The 26,492-nt window shown below is 44.5% G+C and overlaps 1 protein-coding gene across 13 annotated transcripts in view; it reads left to right on the top strand.

The window, feature by feature from the left end:
- The window catches only part of ERC1 (ELKS/RAB6-interacting/CAST family member 1), a 468,899-nt gene that overhangs the window by 321,277 nt on the left and 121,130 nt on the right, over positions 1 to 26,492 (top strand). For all 13 annotated transcript variants that reach the window (XM_082255729.1, XM_082255727.1, XM_082255726.1 and 10 more), the window contains one exon: positions 20,217 to 20,377. In XM_082255729.1, the coding sequence (XP_082111855.1) occupies positions 20,217 to 20,377 (161 nt within the window). The remainder of the gene's footprint in view (positions 1 to 20,216; positions 20,378 to 26,492) is intronic.

Genomic DNA, 26,492 nt, shown 5'->3' with positions numbered 1-26,492 from the left:
GGTAAGTAGCTTTCAGTGTTTGAGATTTAGGACTGTTAGATTGTGGTGTGGAACTGTGTGCTTCCTACTCCTGAAAAGGTTTGTACATTTGGTGGTCAACTTAGTGGTGGGGTATAGGTAAGATTTAGGTCTGCAGTTAGGGAGCTATTTTGTGTCATGTTTTGGATGAAGAGCTACTTTTGAGGTTAGGTGTTTACCTAAAGCCAAAAATGTTTTATTTTTGTGTTGGATGGAGAATAGGAGGATTAGAACACCCGGTCACCCCTGCACTGTATTTCTGGAGAGGAACCTATGATAGAGGAAGGATAAGAGTCCTCCAGTAGTGCAGAGTATTTCAGAAAGGGAGAGTTAAGCTGGCCATAAAAAGATAAAAGATCTGCTGGTTCAGCAGGGACTGGCTGAATTGCGATTGGAGTGTGGCCGTCCCTCGAATGAGTTGTAAACCTGCAGCCAATGATCAGTGTATTGTGACAGCCCAGGTCCCGTTGTCCGAGTACAATTTCCTGGTGGGGGGATTCCTTCATAAACCTTGTTTTTGTGGATGAAAGAATCTGTTTGTTTGTTTGTTTGTTTTTTGGTGGCTGAAGGAAAAAAAAATCTTATCTATGGCCAAATTTAGATAAGTGAAGGCCACCACTAGTGCAGAGTATTTTATGAGAGGAGTGTTAGATAAAGGAGGGCACAGAGGCCTGTAACAGTGCAGAGTATTTCAGTGTTGGAGAGTTAGATTGAGGAAGGAGCACAGCAGTGTAGAGCATTTCAGGAGAAGAGAGGTAGCGGAAGAAGCAAGGTACCATCCATTATTTCAGGCCATGGGAAGGCCTGGCCTCTGTAACCGCTGCCCCCGTTTAAATCTTAGCAAGCCCATCAAAGTGAGGGCTGCTGGCATGCCACCCACTCTTATTTCATTTCAGCTATGAACCCATTCAATGCCTCATGCCTGATAATAAGTCCTAAACTATCTGGCACGGCAGTCTTCTCATCAAACTCTCACATCCTCCAATTTCCCTGGCACTCGTCCCTTTCCTCTTGGCACAGTTAGCCGGGTGCAGTGGAGATTTTATTAAACTCTCTGCGGATGTGATTTGTTTTGTAAACGCTTTGGCTTTCGGCAGACTAATAAGATCTTGGAGATTAAAATGTAAGTTTATCCCATCCTTTATTGGATCGGTTTATTTTTAATACGAGTCGCTAATCGCGCCCTGGCATAACAGATTATTAATTAGTCAACTTTTGTCAGTCGCTGACATGGCCTCCTCGGTGGCCGTCTCTTGAACAAAGCAACCACATTTTCCCCTTGTAGCATTACATCTGTGAGGGGAGCAAATCCCCTTACCTTTTCATTTTTCCCAAACAACGAGGTGAATAAAAATGTAACCTTTTTAAGTCTATACAGTTCTGACTCTACAATCAGGGAATTAAAGTAATGTTGCAGAATTACTGATTGCAAATGTTTTAAGTAGGTTTAAATAGTGAAGTTACATCCGTGTGACCTTTTAGGGTGGATATTAAATTGGTTCAAGGCATTAAAGAGGAGGTCCAGCCCCCCCACAAAAACATTAAGTCAGCAGCTGCATATACTGTAGCTAGCTGCTGACTTTTAATATTAGGAAACTTACCTGTTTTAGAATCCAGCAATGTTGGCACCCCAGCCAATGTTTCTATTCGCTCTCGGGTGCTGCCGCCGCCATTGCCTGTAAGGGAAACCAGCAGTGAAGCCTTTCAGCTTTACAGGCGGTTCCCTACTGCGCATGCCCGAAGTGCTCTTTGCTTTCTGAATTGCCCAGTGGTGGGGGAAGCAGTAGGGGAGTCGAACTTCCAGGGGACCTTGCTGCATCTCTCCGCAGCCAGCGATGTTGCATGAGAGCCCCGGTTGTCTGGGACTCTCCCTCCTGATTGGCTAAGACACAGCAGTGGGCGCCATTGGCACCCACTGCTGTCAGTAAAAGCCAATGAGCCAATCAGAGGGGAAGGGGGGTGGGGGTTGGGGCCGAGCCGTGGCTCCGTGTCTGAATGGACACAGAGCAGTGGCTCAGCTCAGGTGCCCCCATAGCAATCTATGCAAACTTAGTTGTCAGATGTCCCCATAGGAATTTGGAAGTTTTTGTTGTGCAGGTAATAGTATTGGAATATGGCTTGCGCAACAAGCACTACTACACAGGAAAATGCAAGAGATATCTGCATCAGTTAGTGGTAACACTACCCCTAGTATATACAGTATTCCTATTACATTGAAATAGGATATTTTTTATTTCCATAATCACAAATAATGATCTTATAAAGGAAGCTATACAAGCTAGGACTTAATCCTTGGGTGGTTCAGTGGATACTCGGCTAGAGGATAGATATCTGTGTGTGTTTGTAGATGGGGTTCATTCCTAACAGAAGCCAATCATCCGTGATGTACCACAAGGCTCTGTACTGGGTCCTGTTCTGGATTACCAGGTGTTACATCACATTATTGGTCGCACACTTTAACATCACTTCCACCCAAAACCCTTATAATGTACTCAGGTGCTTCCTCCCACCCATTTGACACAGATTTGTTGCAGGACAGTCTACACCAGGGTTACTGCTTACTAACAGACATGCTTAGTCTATCTCCCACACTCTCCTCTGTGAGCACCCAACAGGAGAATATCCTCACTTGTAGCTATGGCGGAGACCAGACAAAAGGAATCCAGTTCAGAATCACAGGTGAACATTTGTTCTGCCAAAGGCCTGCAGAACGCTCAAACTCAGAGTGACAATGCGTCCTTGCACCAGAGAAGGAACAACACGAGCCTCAGCCTCTGATTCTACTTCAAGCATGCAACAAGTGGCCTACAGTGTACCCAGAAAGTATTCACAGCACTTCACTTTTTCCACATTTTGTTATGTTACAGCCTTGGATTAAATTCATGATTTCTCTTTCGTTCATTGACAGACACAGCTCCTGATCTTCATAACCATTGGGTTATACTGCCCCCTACAGGAGTAGGACACTAGGCAGAAAGAGAATCTGGCTACGCCTATGGGCAGTCCAAGGTGGTATACTCCTTCTATCTGCTATAGGTACTCAGTTTTTTTCTGCCTAGTCAGGAGTAAGGACCTAGTTCCTTGCTGGGATCTCTGGTACTGGCAATTTTTTTCTTTTTACATGGATTTTTCCTGTGAGATCTACAATCAACTGCCGGACTGTGCGACGGGCTGGATATTCTAGGTCCAGTGGTCACACCAGTCTGGCCAGCGAGCGCGCACTGACCTCAGCTCTGTGCCAGGTCGGCCATGACATAGCCCCACTGGACGTGGGCTGGCCTGCAAATTAAACTCCTCAAATACGACCGGGTCTCGGCCTGAGTAGCAGCGTTTCTCCTGGCTGACAGCCCCCCATTTCGATGGCGAGGAGTTCCTGGTCTCTTGTATTGTGAGTAGCTGTCCCCCCTCTCCCCCTGGAGGGTTTTGGGGTGGACATGGGCCCCTCCTTGGGACGGTCAGACCCATAGGTTCCCCTCCTTCCCATCAGGCAACCCCCTTTCATCTGTCCCCCATTTTACCCCCCCCCCACCACATATGTTGGGGCTGTTTGGGTGGTCTGGTCCACCTCCTGGGGTGGGGCAGGGCGCTATACTGGCAATGGGGGCTGAGGGGTGCGCCGCCGGCGAACAGACGATCAGCTGTTGTGGGTTGTATCTGGTGGGGGCTCCTGCCAGGGCGCCCCCCCACCTGGATCTGTCCTTGAGGCCTAGGGATCCCTCCTGAGTCCCTGGAAGCCGTGCGGGGTCGCCATTTTGTTGTAGCCTGTGTGTTTCTATGCACGGTGGCCATGTTTGTGTAGTCCGGTGGCCATTTTGCGGTGGTTTGCCATTGAAAAAAGCGGCTGCCATGACGGTGGAGCCCTGTGGGCGGCGATTTTGGCTGTGGGAGCTCTTCCTAATCCCCTGGTGCTGACTCCTGGATCTTTTTGCTTCCTGATTGCAGCGCTTGCAGTGCAGATTATTCTGGTGGCTGCAGGTGCCTGTTTCTGCTGGTTGGTGAAACTGGTGGTGTTCTCTCCCTCACTGCTGAGGATCGCTTGAGGCTTTGTGCCTGGCAACCGGGTTGTCCCTTGCAGTGTTTTACACCTTTTTTGTGGGGTCCCCTTGGTGACTTATGGAGTCTTTGTAGCACATCTCCCCACCTGTTCCCCCCTCTGAGGCTGCGGGGCCCTCCGGGTCCCAACCATCCATCGATGCACTGACAGCAGTCCTGGAATCCTTTGTGTCCCGGGTGGAGGTGGCTTTCAGGTGACGGGCTAGCAAAAGCGCGCCTGGAATCCTCTGATAGCAAGGATGATTCCTCCACATCTGCAACCGCGCATGAAAAGGCGCTAGTGGAGGCACTGATTGTATCTGTGCATGTGACCTTAAAGATGGAAGACACAGCTGCGACGGGGGCGCAGATTACCTTTGGCACAGAGCTGTAAAGATATTTCCTTTCTCCGCCTATTTTGACTAAATTGTCGCTAAAGAGTGGGGACGACCAAAGCATCCCCTTGGGGTCCTTAACGATTTTATTAGCGTTACCCCTTTGAGGAGTCCCCTGTTAAGAAGTGGACTGTTCCACCGGTGGTGGACCCTCCAGTTTCCAGATTGAACAAGGCAATCATGATTCCGGTTGAAGAGTCCCCGGCCTTTAAGGATCTGGCTGACAGGAAGGCGGAGGCTGTGGCCCGCAATATGTACACTTTGGCTGGTTGGCTGGTTCTGACCTGGAGAGAGAACAGCTCCCCCCTTCCTTTGCTGAGTTGGTGGACCAGCTGGTCCAAGGGCTGCAGTTTATCTGTTTTGCCTCTTTGGATGCGACTCCCCTAGTGGCTCGACTGTTTCAGCAGTGGTCCTTCGGCGTGTCTTTTGGCTCAAATGCTGGTCTGCAGACCAGACTACTAAAAAGGCCTTGACTGATCTACCCTTTCAAGGAGATCGCCTGTTTGGAGCTACCCTAGATGACATAATTAAAGGTCTAACGGGGGAAGAGTACCTTTCTTCCGAAGGCTACTAAGCAAGGAACCTCGTCGTAGTTGTAAGCCCCCCTCCTCGGCTTATAGGAAGTTTTTATCGTCCCTCAGGGTGAACTAACAAGGGCTCAAAGCCTTTCAGGGCTGCCTCTGGAGGATCCAAACTAACCTGGTCTGGCAAGCCGAGAGCAGGCTTCTCCTCCCCGTGGACAATGTGCCCTCACCCGTATCGGGGTTAGAGGGACGTCTTCACTGGTTTCTGGACATGTGGACTTTACTGGTACAAGACAAGTGGGTCCACGAAATTATTCGGTCCAGCGACGAGATCGAGTTTCGCTCTTGTCCCCTGGCAAGTTTCTTTCCTTCCAACTTGCGCCTGTCCGCAGACCGCTTACAGGGTCTGTTTGGGGCGGTACAAGACCTGTTCTTTTAAGGGGTGATTGTCTCAGTTCTGACTTCGGAACGTTTTCAGGGTTTTTATGCAAACCTGTTTAGTTCCCAGGAAGGAAGGCAGGGTGCTTCCAATCCTGGACCTCAAGGCACTGAACTGCTTTGCGTTGGTGCAGAAATTCAGAATGGAGTCTATTCGCACAGTGGTGGCATCCCTGCATCAGTGGGATTTTCTTGCCTCTATCGACATCAAGGATGCTTACCTTCACACTTCGATATGTGCCGGTCACCAGCGCTTCCTCCGCTTTGCCGCGGGAGAGGCACATTATCAGTTTGTGGTGTTACCCTTTGGTCTCGCCTCTGCTCCTCGGGTCTTCACAAAAGCATTAGCACCTGTGATAGCTTTGTTGCGCCAATGGGGGATTGCGGTACTGGACTACTTGGACGACCTCCTTCTGCGAGCTGAGCCTCCTACTGCTCTGGTGGAAAATCTAAAAATCATACGAACTCTGCAGAGTTCGGCTAGATTCTGAATTTTCTGAAGTCTGCTCTGGTTCCCTCCACAAAGCTGGACTATCTGGGTCTGACTCTGACTCTGACTCTCTGCCAGAGTGCTCCTTCCTCTGGACAAACTCCAGAAATTGAAGGCTGCAATTCGTCTCTTGCTGTCCAGCAGATGGTCATCCCTCCGAACATTTGCACAGTTCATACGAGTTCCCTGCAAAGGGAGATTCTGGCCAAATGGGACACAGTCTCTGGACAATCAGATCTGGCAGAGTCAGGGAACGAAGTCCCTGATATGGTGGCTTTGTTCTCTGGCGCTTCACCTGGGCAAATCCTTCCTCCCTTGGGCAGTGGTCACCACGGATCCCAGCCTGTCCAGCTGGGGCGGTGTCCTCGGCAAACATTCTGTTCAGAGGATCTAGACACTGGAAGAGTCCAGTCTACCGATCAATGTCTTAGCACTCCGAGCAATCAGACTGTGTCTGGACAATTGTACGGATCATCTTTAGGGATGCCCAGTACGCACTCAATTGGACAATGTCACGGCCGTGGCTTATGTCAATCACCAGGGGGGCACAAGAAGTGTCTTGGCGACTCTGGAGGTAGCCGGCATTTGAAGGTGGGCAGAACGGTTTGTTCCAGCCCTCCCCTACGTACACATTCCCAGGGTGGAAAACTGGCAGGCGGATTAACGCCGTCGGCAGGCGTTGGACCAAGGGAAGTGGTCCCTTCATCCAGGGGTATTTCATCAGTTGTCTCCAATAGGGCATCCCCAAGGTGGATCTGTTGGCGTCACGGCTCAACAGAAAGTTGCAGAGGTTTGTGACTAGGTCACGGAATACTCTGGCGGACGCCACAGATGCGCTGGTCGCCCTGTGGGGTCAGCATTGTCTGATTTATGCCTTCCCTCTTCTCAAGCTTCTGCCAAGACTTCTATGCAGGATTGAGGCAGAAGGGATTCCGGTCATCTTAGTGGCTCCGGACTGGCCTCGCCAGGCTTGGTGCGCTGATCTGATGCAGCTGGTCCCTGACGTTCCTTGGAAGCTTCCTCTTCCTGCTTTACAGTTGCTGGCTTTGACGGCTGTTGAACGCCAGTTGCTGAAGGATAGAGGTCAGTGATTCATACTCTAGCTTCTAGGAAGATCTACCATCATATGTGGAAGACTTACATTGCGTGGTGTGAGTCTCGTGAGATTCATCCTCGCTCCTTCTCATTGGCTCAGGTCTTGACTTTCCTTCAGTGGGGGGTTGAACAGAAATTTGCCTTGAGTACAATACAGGGACCAGGTGTCGGCTTTGGCGGTTTTTGACCTTTGGCCACACACTCCCTGGTGCTTACCTTTCTTTAGGGGTGTCCCGACATTTGGTTCCTTCAGTGCGGTCTCTGTTGCCGCCTTGGGACCTCAAATTGGTGCTTTTGGTCCTCCAGAAGCCTCCCTTTGAGAATCTTTGGGAGATTCCCTTGCTTGCTCTCAGAGGGTGGCTTTTTTGGTGGCTATTACCTCTGCGTGCAGGGTGTCGTAACTGGCGGTGTTATCCTGTCTTTCACCTTACCTGGTGATTCACAGAGGTAAGGTGGTTCTTCGCTCCTGTCCGCCGTTCCTCCCAAAGGTTGTCTCTGATTTTCATTTGAATGAAGACATTGTGTTGCCTTCCCTGTGTCCCAGCCTTAACATCTGAAAGAAATTGCCTTGCATCCCTTTGATGTGGTCTGGCCAGTTAGGGTGTATTTTGCAGCTATGGAGTCTTTTAGGAAGTCAGACTCACTATTTGTGCTCAGGGATAGGCCTCGGAAAGGGTTGTCCGCTTCCTCTGCGAGCATTTCTAGATGGATTCGACAGACCGTGATTTAGGCCTATTCCATCATGAAGTGTCCCGGCGACTCGCAAAGTAGACTGATTCGTTCCAGCCCTCACTGCTGTGCACATTTCAAGGATGGTCCAGAGGTTTGTGGGACGGTCTCGGGATCCTCTGGCCGACGCCGCAGACTCATTCTTGTGGCTCGGGGCTGGCCTCGCTGGTCTTGGTACGGCCATCTGGTGCGGCTGGTCGCCGATGCTCCTTGGAGAATTCCTCTCAGGGAAGGTTTGCTGTCCCAAGGGTCAATCTTCCATCCTGCTTTATGGTTGCTGGCTTCAACGCCTTGTCTGTTGAAGCCAGGTGCTGAAGGATAGAAGTTTGTTTGAGTCGGTGATTCCTGTTAAAGGCTGGAAAATCTACCTCTAGGAAGATTTACAATCATACTTGGAAGAAGTACATTGCGTGCTGTGAGTCTCTTGGGGTTTCCCCTTTTCCTCCGAGAGAGTTCAACACTTGGCTCCTCCAGTGCGGTCTCCATTGCTGCCGTGGGACCTCAATTTGGTTGTCAGTTCTCCAGAAACCTCCCTTGGAAAATATTCGGGAGGTTCCCCTGCTTACGTTATCCCAGAAGGTGGCCTTTTTGGTGGCTATTACAGCTGCGGACAGGGTGTCGGAGATGGCAGCGTTGTCTTGTCGATCACCTTACCTGGTGGTTCACTGAGATAAGGTGGTTCTTCGCCCCTATCCGTCGTTCCTTTCAAAGGTTGTCTCTGATTTTCATTTGAATAAAGATATTGGGGTTTATTTACTGAAGGCAAATCCACTTTGCACTACATGTGCACTGCAAGTCCATTTGAATGAAGAAATTGTGTTGCCTTTCCTATATCCCAGGCCTAAACATCCTAAGGAAATTGCCTTGCATTCCCTGGATGTGGCTCGGGCAATCAGGGTGTATCTGGCAGCTGCGGAGTCTTTTAGGAAGTCAGACTCACTATTTGTACTCACGGATGGACCTCGGAAAGGGTTGGCCGCTTCTGCTGCGACCATTTTCTGATGGATCAGACAGACAGTGATTCAGGCCTATTCCATTAGGGGTCAGGTTCCTCCTTTCCGTGTCAAGGTGCACTCTACTAGGAGTAGAGTGCTTAGTGCCTCCTGGACCTTCCGTCATCAGGCTTCAGTGACACAGGTTTGCAAGGTGGCCACCTGGTCCTCGGTGCACACTTTAACAAGTTTTATAAAGTGGATGTGTTAGCATCTGCGGATGCTTCTTTTGGCCGCAAGGTTTTGTAGACTGCTGTTTAGAGGACCTGATCCTCTTCAAGGGTTTATTGTTTTTTTTAGGTGGGCTCCAGTGATTTTGGTTGAGCTCCTGTTGCCTGGTTGGCAACTGTTTAGCCTTGGGAATTATTTTGCTGTTCCCACCCCTCATGTTTAACACTGTTTTGGGACGTCCCAAAGGTTATTAAGATGAGAAGCTGTGTCCATCAATGAACGAAAGAAAAAATTGGAATTTTGACTTCCATTTCTCTGACGTTCATTGACGGACACAGCACCCACCCCTCTGTGGATTTGTAATTCTTCTGACACTGTTTGTAACAAAACGGAGTACCTATAGCAGGGAGAGAGAGTATACCCCCTGGGACTGCCCATAGGGATAGCCAGATTCTTGTTCTGCCTAGTGTTCTACTCCTGTAGGGGGCAGTATAACCCAATTGTTATGATTATCATGAGCTGTGTCCGTCAATGAACATCAGAGAAATGGATTTTACGATTAGTCAAAAATCCATTTTTTCCTCAAAATTTTACAGAGAATACCACATAATGACAACATAAAAGAAGATTGTTTGAAATCTATGCAAATTTATTGAAAATAAAAAACTAAAAAAATGACATGTACATAAGTATTCACAGTCTTTGCTCAATACTTTGTTATAGCACCTGTGGCACCGAATACAGCCTCAAAATGTTTTGAGTATGATGCTACAAGCTTGGCACCTATTTTTGAGCAGTTTCTTCCATTCTCCTTTGCAAGCTCCATCAGGTTGGATGTCGGTGCACAGCCTTTTTCAGATTTTTCCAGAGATGTTCAATCAGATTCAAGTCTGGGCCCTGGGTGGGACACTCAAGGACATTTACAGAGTTGTCCTATAGCCACTCCTTTGTTATCTTGGCTTTGTGCTTAGGGTCGTTGTCCTGTTGGAAGATGAACCTTCAGATTTTCATCAAGGATTTCTCTGTATATTGCTGCATTCATATTTCCCTCCATCCTGACTAGTCTTCCAGTTCCTGCCGCTAAAAAACATCCCCACAGCATGATGCTGCCACCACCATGCTTCACTGTAGGGATGGTATTGGCCAGGTGATGAGTGTTGCCTGGTTTCATCCAGACATGACGCTTGCCATTCAGGCCAAAGAGTTCAATCTTTGTTTCATCAGACAAGACCAGAGAATTGTGTTTCTCATGGCCTGAGAGTCCTTCAGGTGCCTTTTGGCAAACTACAGGCCGTCTGTCATGTGCCTTTTACTGAGGAGTGGCTTATGTTTGGGCACTCTACCGTACAGGCCTGATTGGTGGAGGCTGCAAAGATGGTTGTTCTTTTAGAAGGTTCTCCTCTCTTCACAGAGAAACACTGTCCGAGTGGCCATTGGGTTCTTGGTCACCTCCCCAACTAAGGCACTTCTGCCCCGATCACCTAGTTTGGCCAGGTGGCTCGCTCTAGGAAGAGCCCTGGTGGTTCCAAACTTCTTCCATTTACGGATGATGGAGGCCACTTTGCTCATTGGGACCTTCAATGCTGCAGAAATGTTGCTGTACCCGTCCCCAGATCTGTGCCTTCATACAATCTCGTCACGGAGGTCTGCAGACAATTCTTTGGACTTCATGGTACGATTTGTGCTCTGACATGCACTGTTAACTGTTGGACCTTGTATAGACAGGTGTGTCCCTTTCCAAATCATGTCCAATCAGCTAAATTTACAACAGATGGACTTCAATCAAGTTGTAGAATCATCTCAAGGATGATCAGTGGAAACAGGATGCACCTGAGCTAAATTTTGAGTGTCCCAGACCCATGGATTCAGTCGGTGGTTTTCAAGGAGTACAAAAGAGTTCAAGACTCTTCCACCTCACTGCTTTTTTCTTTAAAAAATCTGCCAAAATGTTCCCAAGGATAGTTAGATTTGCGCAATGCCATGAAACCACCTCTTGTCTCACAGGGAGTGGTTGTGCCAGTACCACCAAAAACAGGTTCAAAGGATTCTACTCAAACCTGTTAATGGTACCAAAGCCCAGCAAAGGTATTCCTTCCCCGTCTTAAAATCCTTTAACAAATTTCTTAAAATTCCAAAGTTTCATATATAATATTCAGGGTCAGTAATTACCTCCCTGAGACAAGGGGAAAACATGGCATCATAAGCATCAAAGATGTGTACCTGTATGATCCCATTTATCCACCTCACAAGTGCATTCTACAGTTCAGTGGCAGAAAAACACTTCCAGTTTGTTGCACTGCCTTTCGGCCTACCCTCTGCTCCCAGGGTGTTCACAAAGGTCTTTGCACCCTTGCTTAGCATTCTCAGAATTCAAGGCATAGAAGTCAGACTATCTAGACTACCTTCTCCTGAAGGACTCCTCTCCCTTACAACTGTCAGAAAATGCCCACAAGACCATTCAGCTGCTTTAGGTCTTTGGCTGGGTAATACATTTACTGTTCTCCAGCCCTCCCTTTGCCTAGACTACTTAGGTTTGATCCTAGACACGTCACAAGCAAGTTTTTCTTTTTTTTTTCTCTTAAGTGCTCATACTTCTAGGCCTAATGGTCATCTCTCTCAAGGCAGTACCTTTTTTGCCCAGTCTTGTTCATGAAACCCTCAAGAAATGGAAAGCCCCTACAACCATGCTAGTCTGTCAGGCTGAGGAGGATTATTTAATTTCTTGGCAGTCCAGGGTACATGATCAAGAGAGGAAACCAAACTTCCAATCAACATCCTTGAGCTCAGAGCAGTCAAGTTAGCCCTGCAGCACTGGACCACCATTCTAAACGGACACCTAATTTGCATGCATTTAGACAATGCCACCACAGTGGCATATGTCAACCGCCAATGGAGCATGAGAAGTCTGCCTGCCTTGAAGGAAGCAAAAAAGATTCTCTTGTGGACAGAATCTCACTGTCCAGCCTTTTCTGCGGTCCACATCCCAGGAGTGGACAACTGGCTGGTGGAATGTTTTTTTCATCCAGATGTGTTCAATCTGACATGCCAAAGATGGGGGTTCCAGATGTAGACATCCTGGTTTCCAGATTCAACAACAAGCTACCTCTGATTGTTGCCACAATCCTAGCCCTGACCTCAGATGCCCTGATAATTCCCTGGTACCTAGTGTGAATTCTGGCTTTTCTACTACACGGAATAGAGGAAGAGGGGTAATTTGAATAGCCCCAAATGGCCTCCGAAGCACCTGAAGACATACTCAGGCTTCTAGCAGACAGCCCATGGCCCCTTCCCAAAAGGTCAGATCTGCTGTCACAAGGTCCTCCATACCATCCTGCTTCATACTCTGTCTTTAACAGCACGGGTGTTGAAACCCAAGTCCTAAAGATAGAGAGATTTCTGAGTCAATGATTCCCACCTTGCTAAAAGCAAGAAAACCTATTTCCAGGAAGTTTTACACATCACAATATCACAATATCTTATTTTAGCTGGTGTGAATACAGTCTGTTCAGTTACAGAGATTACTGTGTGCCTTGCGTTCTGGCCTTCTACAAGCAGGGCTTAACTGGATCCTTGCTTTAAGCACCCTTAAAGGGCAGATGTTGGCCTTGTCCAATCTTTTTCAAAAGCCTCTGGAATCACATTCGCTTAGAAAAATCTTTATTTAGGTTGTTTCTCACATCAGACACTCCTTACAGCTCCCTATGCTTCCATAGGACCTTAGAGTGGTCCTGGCAGGCAAGAGTCGCTGGCAGGTAATTCCGATACCACAGATTCTTGGGAGAAGCCCCCGGCACACAGAAGGATGTTTGACAGCCTTAGCTGTGCACGTTTCTCTGTGAGACTGTGTAAGTGGGATGTGTCTTTTGTCTCCACTCAGGTCTCAGATTACACTCAGCTCTGTGTTGTGACATCATATCGCCATCCCCTACCTGCTGGAACTGAGAAAGTGCTTTGATCTGTGTGTTTTAGGAAGCTGTAGAGTAAAGAGGGCTGCAGATAAACAGGTACAACTTATGTAGGAGGATTTGTTTTATCTCTGTGTACCACCTGAGGGTAGTCACTTCAGTGGGTTATATATAGGGGTTTATAACCACTTTCATTTGGTTCTCTGTGCCTTGCAGAAGCCATGCTTTGAACCCATCAGGGATATTCTCCTTGAGATTCTTTCTAGCAAAACAGCCTTTTTAGTAGCCATCACATTGACAGATGTGTTTAACTAGCAGCGCTTTCATTTAAAGTAATATTAAAGCCTTGTTTGTTATACTTGCCTGCTCTGTGCAGTGGTTGTGCACAGAGCAGCCCAGATTTTCCTCTTCTTGGGTCCCTCACTGGAGCTCCTGGCCCCTCCCTCCTGCCGAGTGCCTCCACAGAAAGCAGCTTGCTAATTGGGCACCCGAGCGGAGCTGCTGCGCTGTGTGTCCTTTCAGACACGGAGCCGTGGCTCGGCCCTGCCTCCTCTCACTCCTCCTTGGCTCACTGACTTTGACAGCAGCAGGAGCCATAGGTGCCTGCTGCTGTCTCTGCCAAAGAGGAGGAAGAGTCCCCGGACAGCCGAGGCTCTCGTGCAACATCACTGAATCAACATGGGGGGCTGAGGGGGGGCTGCTGCACACAGAAGGTTGCATAGAATGCATTAAGATTAAAAAAAAAAAAAACGTCTGCATTTAAAACCACTTTAAAGAGCCGTTCTGCATACTTTACAAATATAAATCTTACGCCCAAGACCATCCTTTCTTCCAAAGGTGGTTTCAGCACTCCACATCAATGAGAACATTGTTCTGCCTCCTTGTGTCCTGCTCTTAATCACCCAAAGGAAGCCTCTCTACATTGCCTTGCAATTAGCGTATGCTTAAAAGCTACTGCTCCCCTCAGAAATGCATATTCCCTGTTTGTTCTCTCCTTGGATCCTTGTAGCGAGGCACCATACTTCAAAATCCACCATTACGATGTGGATATGGAATCTGACTGCAAGAGGTTATGCTCTTGAGCAAAAACCTCCTCTGGGGCTCTTGTGCACACACTCCACCAGATCTGTAGGAGTTTCCTGGGCTTTTCAAAACATAGGTTTTTTTTTTACCTTTGTTGTTGTTTGGGCCTATTGGTACAGTTCTGTTTGCCCAGTTGTTGACCACCCTTCCTATTTATTGCTTGGGGGCATCCTATGGTGCATGAATATATTGCAATGTTGCCTGCCTCCTGTACTGTATCATTATGATAAAAGAAATTTAGAATTCTCTGTTAATTCCATTTCTTGGAGTACAGTACGGGACATATCCCACCCTCCCTTGTTTTCTCAGCATTGCTTGCTACAAAACTGGGGACTCAAAGTATGGTAGGGTTATAGAAGAGGTGCCCCAGGGGTGTGTGTGCTCAAAATCTTACCTTAAGGTACATAATTATAAACCATGGTGTATGAATATGTTGCCTGTGTCCTGTATTGTACTCCCAAGATGTGGAATTTATATAGATTTCTCTTTTTATCGAAAGAGTAGTTGATCTTTGGAATACAATTCAGCAGAGATGATATGTTCAACAGTATGTGGATTCAAATATGCTTTGGACAAACTTAGATCTATACTTAAACAATAAAGTTGATCAAAATAAAATGCATACAGTATATCAATTAAAAAAATTAGGTTTGACTCGACATTTTTTCATCCTTCTTCAATTTTTTTTTTTTCTCACCTCTTTAAAAAAAATTGTCCTTTTGACACCATTAACTATTAGATAATTTAACAAAAATTCTGCCAATTATTTTTTTCTGAACAAAATTGTACTGACGTATGACCAGTCTAAGTATTTCCCTGAAACTCCTTCTTACACTTAGCAAATGCAGATTTCCTTTTTCTCCCCTCCCCTTGTTGAGCTATCATCCAAGTACCGGGTGGTTCCCTTCAGACTTTTTCACCTCCTGCCAATGTTGTAACCTCATTTGCCCTTTTAAGGCCATTAATAATAATACTAATAAAAAAAAGTTGCTAAAGTAAGCCTCATATTTCCACAGCTTGTATGTGTCGCAAGGCTGTTAGGGTTAAATGTTCATTACTTTGCATGGTTTTTCAGAAGCTCCTTTCTCTTTCACCCTTTCTCAGAGTTGTTAAGTAGAGGTGAAACATGGAATCTAACCTAATGATAATATAATATATAATAATTAAAGTCTCCCTATACACCAATCAGCCATACCTTTTTGACCACTATCAGAAAAAATGAATAACTTTGATTATCTTGTTACAATGGTATCTGAAAGTGGGTGGGATATACAGCATTAGGCAGCAAGGGAACGTGTTGTCCCAGAAGTTGATGTGTTGAAGGCAAAAAAAAAAAGGGCAGGCGTAAGGATTTAGCAACTGACAAGGGGCAAATTGTAGTGTCTAAACGACTGGGTCAGAGCAACTCCAAAACTGCGACTGTTGTGGAATGTTCCCAATCTGCAGTGGTCAGGCCCTACCAAAAGTGGTCCAAGGAAGGAAAACCGGTGACAGGGTCAAAGGAGGCCAGGGCTCATTGATGCATGTGGGGGGCAAAGGCTGGCTCATGGCTCATAGTCTGATTCAATAAAAGAGCTACTGTAGCTCAAATTGCTGAGGAAGTTAATGCTGGTTCCAATAGAAAGGTGTCAAAACACACAGTGAATCACAGTTTGTTGTGTATGGGGCTTAGTAGCTACAGACCAGTTAGGGTGCCCATGCTTAATAAGAAAAGAAAGAGCAAAATATATTGAATTGCTTATGTGTACAATGAATAAACTAAAAAAAAAAACTCCAAATACATATAACAATAAAGTCCTTCTCAGTGGAGTATAAATAGTGGTTTCAAGTCAAATGGTGTGCAGTAGTAGAGAAACAATCCTTTTGAAATGGATGCAGAGATGTTACCAGAAGAAGAAAATACAAGAGATGTCCAGGCATCCAGGGAGAGGTCACATCACCCTAGTGTGACAAACAGGAGGCTTACCGGAAGATCGTGACCCCAAAAAGGTGATCAACACAAGCCTTAGTTGATACAATCCCCCAAATTGTTCTTAACTGACTCCAGCCAGTCACACATTTTTGGATGAGCCTCTCAAAACTCTTGTCCACCCAAGCAAGATCAGCAGTTTCCAGCCCAGCCTGCCAGTCTCACCCGTCATAGACATAAGAATGGAACAGAGAAGCGGACCAAAGTGAAGTCCCATTTAAATGTTACAATATTTATTTAAAATGTTGCTCTTACAAGTCTTACCAGCATTCGAGCATAAACAATGCACTAAGGAGGAACCGACTCCGGTCAATAGATTCCAAAATGGACCTCTTTTTGGCCCTTTCCTGTGCATTGCGGCCCATTCAAAATGAATAGATTTCTTTAACACAACGCACAATAAAGTCATTGTATACCTTTTGGACAATATTTTTTTAAAATACCAAACATGGCAGTGTTCTTGCATAGAGCAGCCCTGATCCTCCTCTACTGGGGTCCCCCACCAGTATTCCTGGCTCCCCCTCTTCCCTGTTGAGTGCCCCCTTGGAAAGGCGCACTCGTGGGGGCTAGTGTCAATAGACAGACAGCAGAGCTGATTGTGAAGTCCCAAATTTTCAATTGTCATCAAAACCGTTAGCGGAGAATTTTCAGTAGAGACACCTATTCTGATGACAACAGTTTGAGGAAATTTCCTGGGAAAGATTTCTTCTAATTTCCTGTTGGGTTTACAAAGCAGGAAATAAAAGAAAATATACCTAGTGGTACACGGATTGAAAAGCTACACTTACGCCTACTTCACCCAAGATGAAAAAAAAAAAGTTTCAGCTTTAGATATTATATTTAAAAAATTACAGAATCCATGTTTGGAAAATTTGAGTTAAAATTTCAAAAAAAAAAATTTTCTGCGAGGTTATTTTTAGCCATTTGCAAGGCTGTCTGTCTTTTCTCGGTTTCTGTACTGTACATGGAAACACGAATTCTGGGCGTCTACAGGCAGCCGCACCCTGTCACGTCCGACGAGCTCTCAGAGCGGGTCCTGCGTTCCACCTGCTTCAGACGTCCCATGTAATTAAATCGATGAGGTCAGATAGAAACCCAGATGACCACTGGTTGGGAAGACAGTCCATGCTCTGTCCCTGTCTATCTTTCTTAGATCCTCTACTGGCTTCCCAGTAGGCGGCCAGGCTGAAATCATCCGGCGTCGTCTTATCCCACCTCGATCCGGGGATAAGTGAGGGGCGCTGGTGGGAAGCTGCCGGGCTGCGTGGAAAAAGGACGTGTCGCTCACAATGCGTTCACTTTTATAGACTGAGCTCTTATTCACTGGGTGACCTTGGCGTGTAGAAACCAAAGTCCTCTGTAATTATAATTACCTCATAATCAGGGGGTTATTATGGCTCCCGTGAATCACACTCTTGTTCTTGGTCCGTCTGTTAAGGCCTTCTCTCCCCTCTCGAGCCGCTGAGGTGGTCAGGCGCAGTGCATAAACTTTGCAGCTACTCTAGAGTTCAAGAAACCTGGCACGTAGAGGGAGTCCAGCTACTCCTGACTTTTTCACCTTCAAACAGTTTCATCTGATCTTTTTTTTTTTTTTTTCTTTTCCAATTCAGTAATACTTTAATGTAATTCTCTTTCTGCTCAGGCATTCAGGCACACATCTTTTATAATAAGAAGCTGCGTCGAGTGCAAAATGTGTCTGGTTTTTGTTTATTCAGGTACAAAAAAAAATCTAACTGGAGTTGGTCGACTACAGACCCGACTGAGATATTCCTTTCAAGCCAAATGATAAGGGCAACAACCTTTGCTAAGTTTGAAAAATAATTTGCCAGTATTGAATGTGGGCTATTTATTCCAGCTGCAGTTTAACACTGTTAGTGAACTGTCACAGCTTGGAATGTGTACAGTACTAATGCTGGCGATACACGTACAGATTTTTGGACGGGAATGTTCGTAAGAACATTCGTACGAAAATTCTTTGAACATTCGATGAATGGACAATTGTGGTTGCAAAAATGTCTTTTGCTTTTTAACATTCAATTTTAAAACAAATGTAATTTCTGAGCAATAACAACATACACTGCCCGAAAATTAATTGACCGAGAAAAGTTTCCCTTTCTGCCCCTTCGAATTTTCCCATCACCACAGTTGAAAACGGACATCGATTTGAGCCCGCTAACGATTTGAAAATCAAACAAATTTTCTTAAAATGATAATTTCCAAACGAAAATCCATATGGCCAGCATTAGCCGTCTTCCCCAATAACCCCCCACCCACCTTCTCAATCCCCAAACAGAAGGGGTCGTATAACTAAGTTTTTTTTTTAATCATAATAAAATAAAGTTCCATGTATCCAACTATGATACCTGACTTGTTTTATGTACAGTAAAAAACTATTGTTTTCAATTGCCCTTGTTCACATGTGAGCGTCCTGTCACTTTTAGCAAAACGCCTGATGCTCAAAAAAGTATGCGAGCAACTTTTCAGGCAAAATTTTTTCCACACAGACTTCAATGGAAACGCCTGAAAAGTGCAACATTTGCTATCTTCTAGGGTTCTTTCTAACGTTTTTTGGAGCATTTTCTGTTCAAACCGCAACTCTCCAGCCCATTTTCAGCAGCACTCCACACCTTTTAGTTGAAAAATATCTTAAAAAAGCCTGACAAAAGCTGCAAAAATGCACCTGAAAATGTGACGCTTAGGTGTGAATGTAGCCTTCAAGTGATACTTGCTTTCTTGCTCTTACACTGAAACCATTTCACTAAACAGGAAATGGGGGCAATATGCAATAACGGACACAGACAAAAATAAAAATCTGGCAGGGGATCTACAGTAGCCTTCTCCTACTTTTCTAAAAATTAAATATTTTTATTTCTGTGTATATTGCTTTTAGTTTTTTTTTTTTTTTTTTAATAGCCTGTCTGGTAAAACTATTGTCACCAAGGTTGTAAGGGGCAGTTTACTTCTTTGTTGTGTGTTAATGCATGTTAACATCACATGTTGACTTCTGTTGGGTTAAGACAGTCCATACAAAATGAATAGGGCCGCCAATGCAATTTAACATGCCTTATCTCGCACATGACCTTTTTTCGTATCATACTACCATGCTTGCTGCAGGCGACAACCGGAGGCACTGCCCTAGTACGTTAATCAGAATTAATGTCTCTCATTACTGCACCACAGAAAATATTTAATTGGACATACACCTCAACAGGAACGTTACAACTTCCTGTGTCTCACTTCTGCTTATTAAACAGTGACTCACCAATCGAATTGTTTGGATTTGTTGGCCAGAAATTAGGCAGGTGATACTGGTAAACACTCCACACCTGAACCAGGAAGTAGAAGTTGTCATCATTTTGGCTACATAATGTGTTTGACCACAATTAAAATTTAACAGGGTCACGTTTTAGGTTTGCATTAAGCGCCACTTTTATGTCTAGTTTTGTTGCATTTTAAATAAAGTGTATGTAGACCCTAACAAGAACCTTCCCTTTTTTTTTTGCTCCCTTTGGTTTGATAATTATACAATTAAAGTGGTTTATGTCTTCCCAAAACAGGCAAAAAAGTATTTGTCACGAATCCAGTGAGCTTCTGACCTCCTGTACTTTCTGCAGTGTTATCTAGGAAGTATTATCAGCTCTGCCCAATTTTCCTATGTTAACTACATAGAACCTCCCGCTATGTCTTGGAGATACCACCATCATTTGTTTCTGACGCCATCTCCTCCTTATTGTTTGCATAATGAAGCATGGGGCTCTGTGTTTCATGAATGGCCTAGAGGAGAAGGAGGCAGAAACACGACAGCAGTGTTGTGGTCTTTGAGGCCTGCAGCGTTTACATCCTCACGGCCTGGAGGTACAGCGTGAGCCGTGCTAATCCCAGCATGTAAAGTAACAGATTTGCCAGATGCGTTATTAAAGCCTGCATGGCCGGGGCTGCTTACTATTATTGTGCCCAGAGTTGGGCTTGATACTGTGTCGATGTCCGATATATATTTTTAGGTAGAAACTTTTTGTACGAATATATTAAAACTTTCTCAGCAGCTGGCTCTTAGGGGGCTTAGTGGTCAGCAGTGTCCATTTGCTACCAGAGCTCTGTCTGCCTTCATTTGTATGTAATTTTTGGGTCTTCTTCATACAGTCAAAAAGCAAATTGGTGGGCTTCACTTGTTTAAACTGAAATAGGCCTTGGAGAGCATGTACGAGTGTGGAGCAGACATTAGAACAAAACATTATCCTGGACAGAAACTGATGTGAATGGCCAAGTATCCTTTAAAAAGGTTGGCCAATTTGGTGGTGTAATAGGGATAGTGAGCACTAAGGTAACAAAATCATGGCTTACTCTTATAATTAGCATGAATCTTGTCTTTTGTAAGGTGGAGGAGCTGATGATGGCAATGGAGAAGGTAAAGCAGGAACTGGAATCCATGAAAGCCAAATTGTCCTCCACTCAGCAGTCACTGGCCGAGAAGGAGATCCACTTAACCAGCTTGCGTGCCGAACGCCGCAAACACCTGGAGGAGGTGCTGGAGATGAAGTAAGGATCACTTTTTTTTCCAATTCCCTAATCCCTGTTTAATGGCAAAAGTGTTCACATTGATGTTTCTAAAAAGCCAAGCATACAGGCCCAACATTGGGTCTGTAGTGTAGCCTGGTATGTAATAATGGTCACTAGTACGGAGCACTGAAAGATAGGAAGGAGATTCTTGACTGTGTTGCATGCCCTCCATGTCAGGCCTTATGACACATACTGACAGCGAAGTTCTAGTCCTCTCTGCTCGTTGGCAGACCAAAAACCTGGGCACTGATAACCCAAAGATATAAATATTTTTTTGAGTGAATCTAAAGGCAAAGCTTTGTATTACATTTTGGATTAGTTGGGGGAAGGACAGAAAGTGATCAGAACATTTTTGAGTTGTCAGTGGAAAAGGAGCTGGGAATTCTTCCAATGGGGAGACCTGTTTCAATAAAACTGTTTAGGAAGGGATTTCTCATAACTGGAGATACTTCCTGTCACTTCCTGCTGTGTCTGTGGGATAGAAAGTGAAGGGAAATCTCTTTTATAAGAAACGGTCAGCAAAAAAATTGTCAGCGCTCTAACAATCCTCACTCTATCCAAAAAAAAACTGCCTGTTTTTACACTTCAAAGCCACACTCAAGTCTTCCCTTCAGCCACTTGTACAGCCTCCTCTCCTGTACTAAAGATGCTTACTCTTATTTCATTGCACACTGTGAGCTGCAGCAGGGTAGATGGAGCCTATCTCATTTCCTTGCTGGAGGGCATTCAGAATCATGTTTCTTTCCTCTCCAGCCTTATTGACTCAGACCCTACCCTTTCATTCATCAGATTTGAGTTCTTCCAATTATGGAGATTCGGTATCACCTGTGGGCTTCACATAGAGTGCTCTGTATGCAAATGTAGCCTACCTAGGAACACCCACTGCTTTTTACTTACACCCACCCATCAAGCCCCCTTCTTGTATCAGGGCTGAGCACTCTTAAGAGGAGTACTGAGTAAACCCAGCCAAAGACGGACAGAATCTTGGCCAGTTCAGCAGGGACTGTCCGAGATTTGATCCATGGGCAAGCTGATTGTACTCAGGTCAATCCATTGATCGACTTCGATACAACCAGCATATCGGACTTGTAGCATCTAATTATTGCCAGCAGATAAAGCCACTACCAGTAATCACTGTGCTCTGTTGGTAGTGGTGCTCCTCACGCCCCCACCCCTATGTTCCGGGTTAAAACAATTGCTCCGCGAGAGGGATTCCCCTATCAACACTGACTGTGTTGATTGGGGAATTGAGCAATTTTCTTTCCTGCAAAGAAAATCACATAATCTGCCTTAGAGTGCTGTGAAGTTTTCAGGAAGTTAAGTAAAGCACCATGCTGGCCACTTCCTCCAGCCATGATCTGCCTGTAATGCATAAAGACGCACAGGGACTCAGGGAGGATGTTTCTGGGCCTCAAATAAGGTATGTGTTGAAAAACAAGTTTTATTTAATGATTTCATTAACATTTTAATGAACTTTAAAGGTTTTGAGTAAAAAGTCTGTTTATTTACAGTCATTTTTTTACAGACATGAAAAACAGCATAACCACTTCCGGACTGCTAACCGCATATTTACTGCGGCAGGCTGGCCCTCCTGCGCGAAACGACGTAGGGCTACGTTGGTCGCACGCTTTCACCCCCACTTGGCAGTGGGGACTCCGATGCATGGGGCAGGCGGCTCCGATTGCCGCCTGCCATCCGCGATGTCTCCCCGCTGAGAGAGAACGGTCAGCTGTTTGTTGCCAGAATTGTTGCTCATTTTTGTTTATAGCGCAAAAACTAAAAATCGCAGAGGTAATAAAATACCACCAAAAGAAAGCTCTATTTGTGGGGAAAAAAAAAAGGACATCAATTTTATTTGGGTACAGCGTCGCATGACCACGCAATTGTCCGTTAAAGTAACGCAGTTCCGACTCGCAAAATATGGCCTGGTCATTAAGGGGGAAAATCTTCTGGTCCAGAAGTAGCACTCCACTTGAATAATAAATATTGCTGCTTTTAATAAAGATACACTGCTTTTGTGGAGCTTCTTCTGAAAATGCTACTTACTGGGCTGTCTTTGTTTTAAGTATCCGAGTCATTGACCTGGAAAGAGGATACAACAGCAAAGTAAAAATTCAGTTCTGCATAATTGTACAGTGACTCACAAAACAATGAAGCCAAGGGTGGCAGCGAGGCATCCAGCTTTTTTCAAAATATGGGAAGTTTTATATATTTTCTTCAGTACAGGCATTGTTCAGTCCATGCACCAGTATAGGTTTTGTTGTTTATTTTCGTATATTATAAAAGGTGTTATCTGTATGTATTTAGTTTTCTATGGATAAAGTAAATTGCCAAATACATATTGGTCTATTTGGCTAGTGGCATATTGGGAAAGGGCAAAATATGGTGTCTCTTTTTTTGCAGCTTTTCCGTAAACGGCTGGGGGTTCTATGCTGTAATGTTTCAGTTTGTGATGTAGTAGTCTCCACACCGTGTGTTGATACACTACAAGCGTTTGACTCTGAACGTGTTTCTCAGCTGACTCGGCACCCGGTTCAACGCTTACATCCATTTACAGGATTTCTAATAATCCCCCCTCTCAGTCCTCCTCAGCGTTCAGTGGCAGTTTTTTGGCCAGGGCTACAAATTATTAGTTGCAAGTCTCTTCCAAGCCACAAATTATTATAATATTGCAGCCTTGTGTGACGGCTGGAGGGATTCTTGTATTAATGAGGCGTGGAGACACCAAGGAGTAAAATCTGCAGAGCTGAATGTAAATGGAGCTGAACCAGGAGTCCGTCTGCCTTTCTGTCAGCGAGGTGTAAAAAAGAAATCTTTTTTATAAGTTCAGTGACTATGAAAGGTAGCGCTGCACCGATACGGGAATCTATGCCAATACTAAGCATTTTCACGTGTACTTGTACTCGTGTAAATGCTCCAACACTGACCCGGCTCACATGTATGTGAATTAGATGCATTTTGATCTGCATCTGATTCGCATGATGTGAACCTGCAGCTTCTTCAATGGAGCCAGTTCGCATATCTGCAGGCCGGCTGCAGCACATTTTTAAAAAGAGTCTGGTACGATTTAGAGCCCAGTTCAGGTACGATTTCCATTGTCATACACTATGACAATTCGCACCTGAACCGCTAAACAAAGTTGTTTTTCATCATTATAAACGGTTATAAGCCTAAATAAACGTGACGCTAAAAATAGGTTTCCGTAATTGGTATTGGCGAGTACTTGAGAAAAAGTAATGATACTCGTACTCCGTCTTAAACTGGTATCAGTACATTCCCAATTAAAGGTGCAGTAACCCATAGTAACCAATCATTGTTCTTTATACTGATTTATTATCCCAGAAGTGGTTGTAAATCCTCAGTGTAGAATTTTTTATCATTGATGTCAATGATCTCTAGTGATTGAACACTGCATACATGGTGATGTCACTTGGCCATATTGATTGGATAGGCTAAATTCTCAGTAATGTCACCAGTAAATGGATAAAAAACATTATACTGGCGCAAAAGGAAAGAATCAAGGACCCACCGGTTCCATAGAAAGGGATAATAATAGTAATAATACTTAACAATAAAAAGGACAATTGACTATTAATAAAAGTCCGTAAGTAAACTAAAATCAAAGGTCCATATAAAACTGTCCATGCACAGTTCACTCGAGAGGCAGCTCTTGTGGAAAGCAAGAAGAGGGAACTTGAAAATGACTGTAGAGAGAACACAGGCACCAATCTAAGTGCAGCATGAAGGGTTTATTGGGTGTAACACAGTGTATGGTACTCACAAGCATAGGTGATATAAAGCGTGATCCATGATGTTAATAGAATGAAAAACGGCAATCCAGTGCTGTATTCAGGATGGCCTCCAGCGGTCACGGCTCCCGCAGTCTTTGCCGGTTGTTACCGGCACTTCCTGGGTCCTGGAACGCACGGTGGCTTCCTCCTTACGTCACTTCCCGAATATGACGTGATGGCGAAGGCGACGCGTTTGCGGAGCATGCGCTCCTTCCTCAGGCCTATACGGCACCATTTTGGATAGGGGATTTATATAGAGCTGGTCAGAAGCCGCTGGGTCCTAAGAACCCGCGGTTTCTCTGAATAAAGACAATGTGATCTACATCCCTATGGCAACAAATTCTATAAACATACAGGTACCAAAGTTTTCCTATAAATAAATGCATATATTGGGAGTCTTAAAAATCTTAAAAATCCATGATTAAAAGTTAGTTAATCCACACATTGGAATAAAAAGTAACAATGAAAAATGAAAAGTAACAATGATAAAAATAAATAATAATTAATAAAAAACCACCGGCAAAGACTGCGGGAGCACTGGATTGACATTTTTCATTCTATGGACATCATGGATCACGCTTTATATCACCTATGTTTGTGAGTACCATGCTCTGTGTTACACCCAATAAACCCTTCATGCTGCACTTGGATTGGCATCTGTGTTTTCTCACCAGTAAATGTAAAGGCTACATTCTCAATGATGTCACCAGTGAATTGATAGACTGTCTTCTCAGTGATGTCATTATCCTGCTCTGAATGGATTGGCTGCATTCTCAGCAAAGTCAAAAGTCTCTGGTGAATGGATAGGCTGCATTCTCAGTGATGTCACTGCACTCTAGTGAATAGTTAGACTGCATTCTCAGTGATGTTACCGGTCTTTAATCACTTGCTGACCAGGCTTTTTCTGTAAATTTTTGTTTACAAGTTTAAATCAGTATTTTTTTCTAGAAAATGTCTTATAATCCCTAAACAACGTACATTTTTTTTTTGTTGTTTCTTAGCAAGCAGAGACCCTAGGGAATAAAACGGTGATCGTTGAAATTTTTTATGTCATGTGGTATTTGCGCAGTGGTTTTGCATAAGCGGCGCTTTAAACGCTTTTACAAATTACCTGTTTAAAGTTACAGAGGATGTCTAGCACTAGAATTATTGCCCTCGATCTACCGTTCACAGCGATACCTCCAATGTGTGATTCGAACACCGTTTACAAATGCATGCGCAACTTACATATGCTTCTGTGCACGAGCACGAAGAGATGGGGGCGCTATACATTTTTTTTTTCTTATTTATTTTACTTCTTATTTTTTATTTTTACACTGTTCATTTAAGAAGAGTCAAAAAGACCCCAAATTTCTTTTTTACTTTTCAAAGCAAAAGATCAAAAAAAAAAAAATGGTTTTTGATCTTGTGCTTTAATTTTTTTTTTTCTTTTTCTTCCAGCCTGGATGAGAAGTGACTTCATGACATCACTCCAGTCTTCCAATGCCATAGAGTCGATCAAAAGAGTTTACCCTTTAATCACCTATGGGAGCAGACAGCTGCACCATCGGATCATTTCTCGGGCGAAGCGGCGGTAGCAGTAAGCCTGAGAAGCATCAGTAATTGTTGGGGAGGGGGCATCCCCGCCCGCTGCTTAGGAAAAGGGCCCAGCGGTTTGAGCCACTCAGACCAGTTTCATGAGAAAGCAGCCAGCCGGCTGCAGACAAAAATGGTATCTTCAGCCATAGTCCCGGTAAACCACTTGCAAACTGCACTATATATATATATATATATATATATATATATATATGTATATATATATATATATATGTATGTATATATATATATATATGTATGTATATATATATATATATGTATGTATATATATATATATATATATATATATATATATATATATATATATATATATATACAGTGGGTACGGAAAGTATTCAGACCCCCTTAAATTTTTCACTCTTTGTTATATTGCAGCCATTTGCTAAAATCATTTAAGTTCATTCTTCTTCCTCATGAATGTACACATAGCACCCCATACTGACAGAAAAACACAGAATTGTTGACATTGTTGCAGATTTATTAAAAAAGAAAAACTGAAATATCACATGGTCCTAAGTATTCAGACCCTTTGCTGTGACACTCATATATTTAACTCAGGTGCTTTCCATTTCTTCTGATCATCCTTGAGATGGTTCTACACCTTCATTTGAGTCCAGCTGTGTTTGATTATACTGATTGGACTTGATTAGGAAAGCCACACACCTGTCTATATAAGACCTTCCAGATCACAATGCATGTCAGAGCAA

This window comes from Pelophylax lessonae (genome assembly GCF_965119305.1).
Source record: "Pelophylax lessonae genome assembly, chromosome: 4".
Classification (NCBI taxonomy): domain Eukaryota; kingdom Metazoa; phylum Chordata; class Amphibia; order Anura; family Ranidae; genus Pelophylax; species Pelophylax lessonae.
The sequence above is the reverse complement of the archived record's forward strand: the minus strand, read 5'-3'. Positions and strand labels throughout refer to the sequence as shown.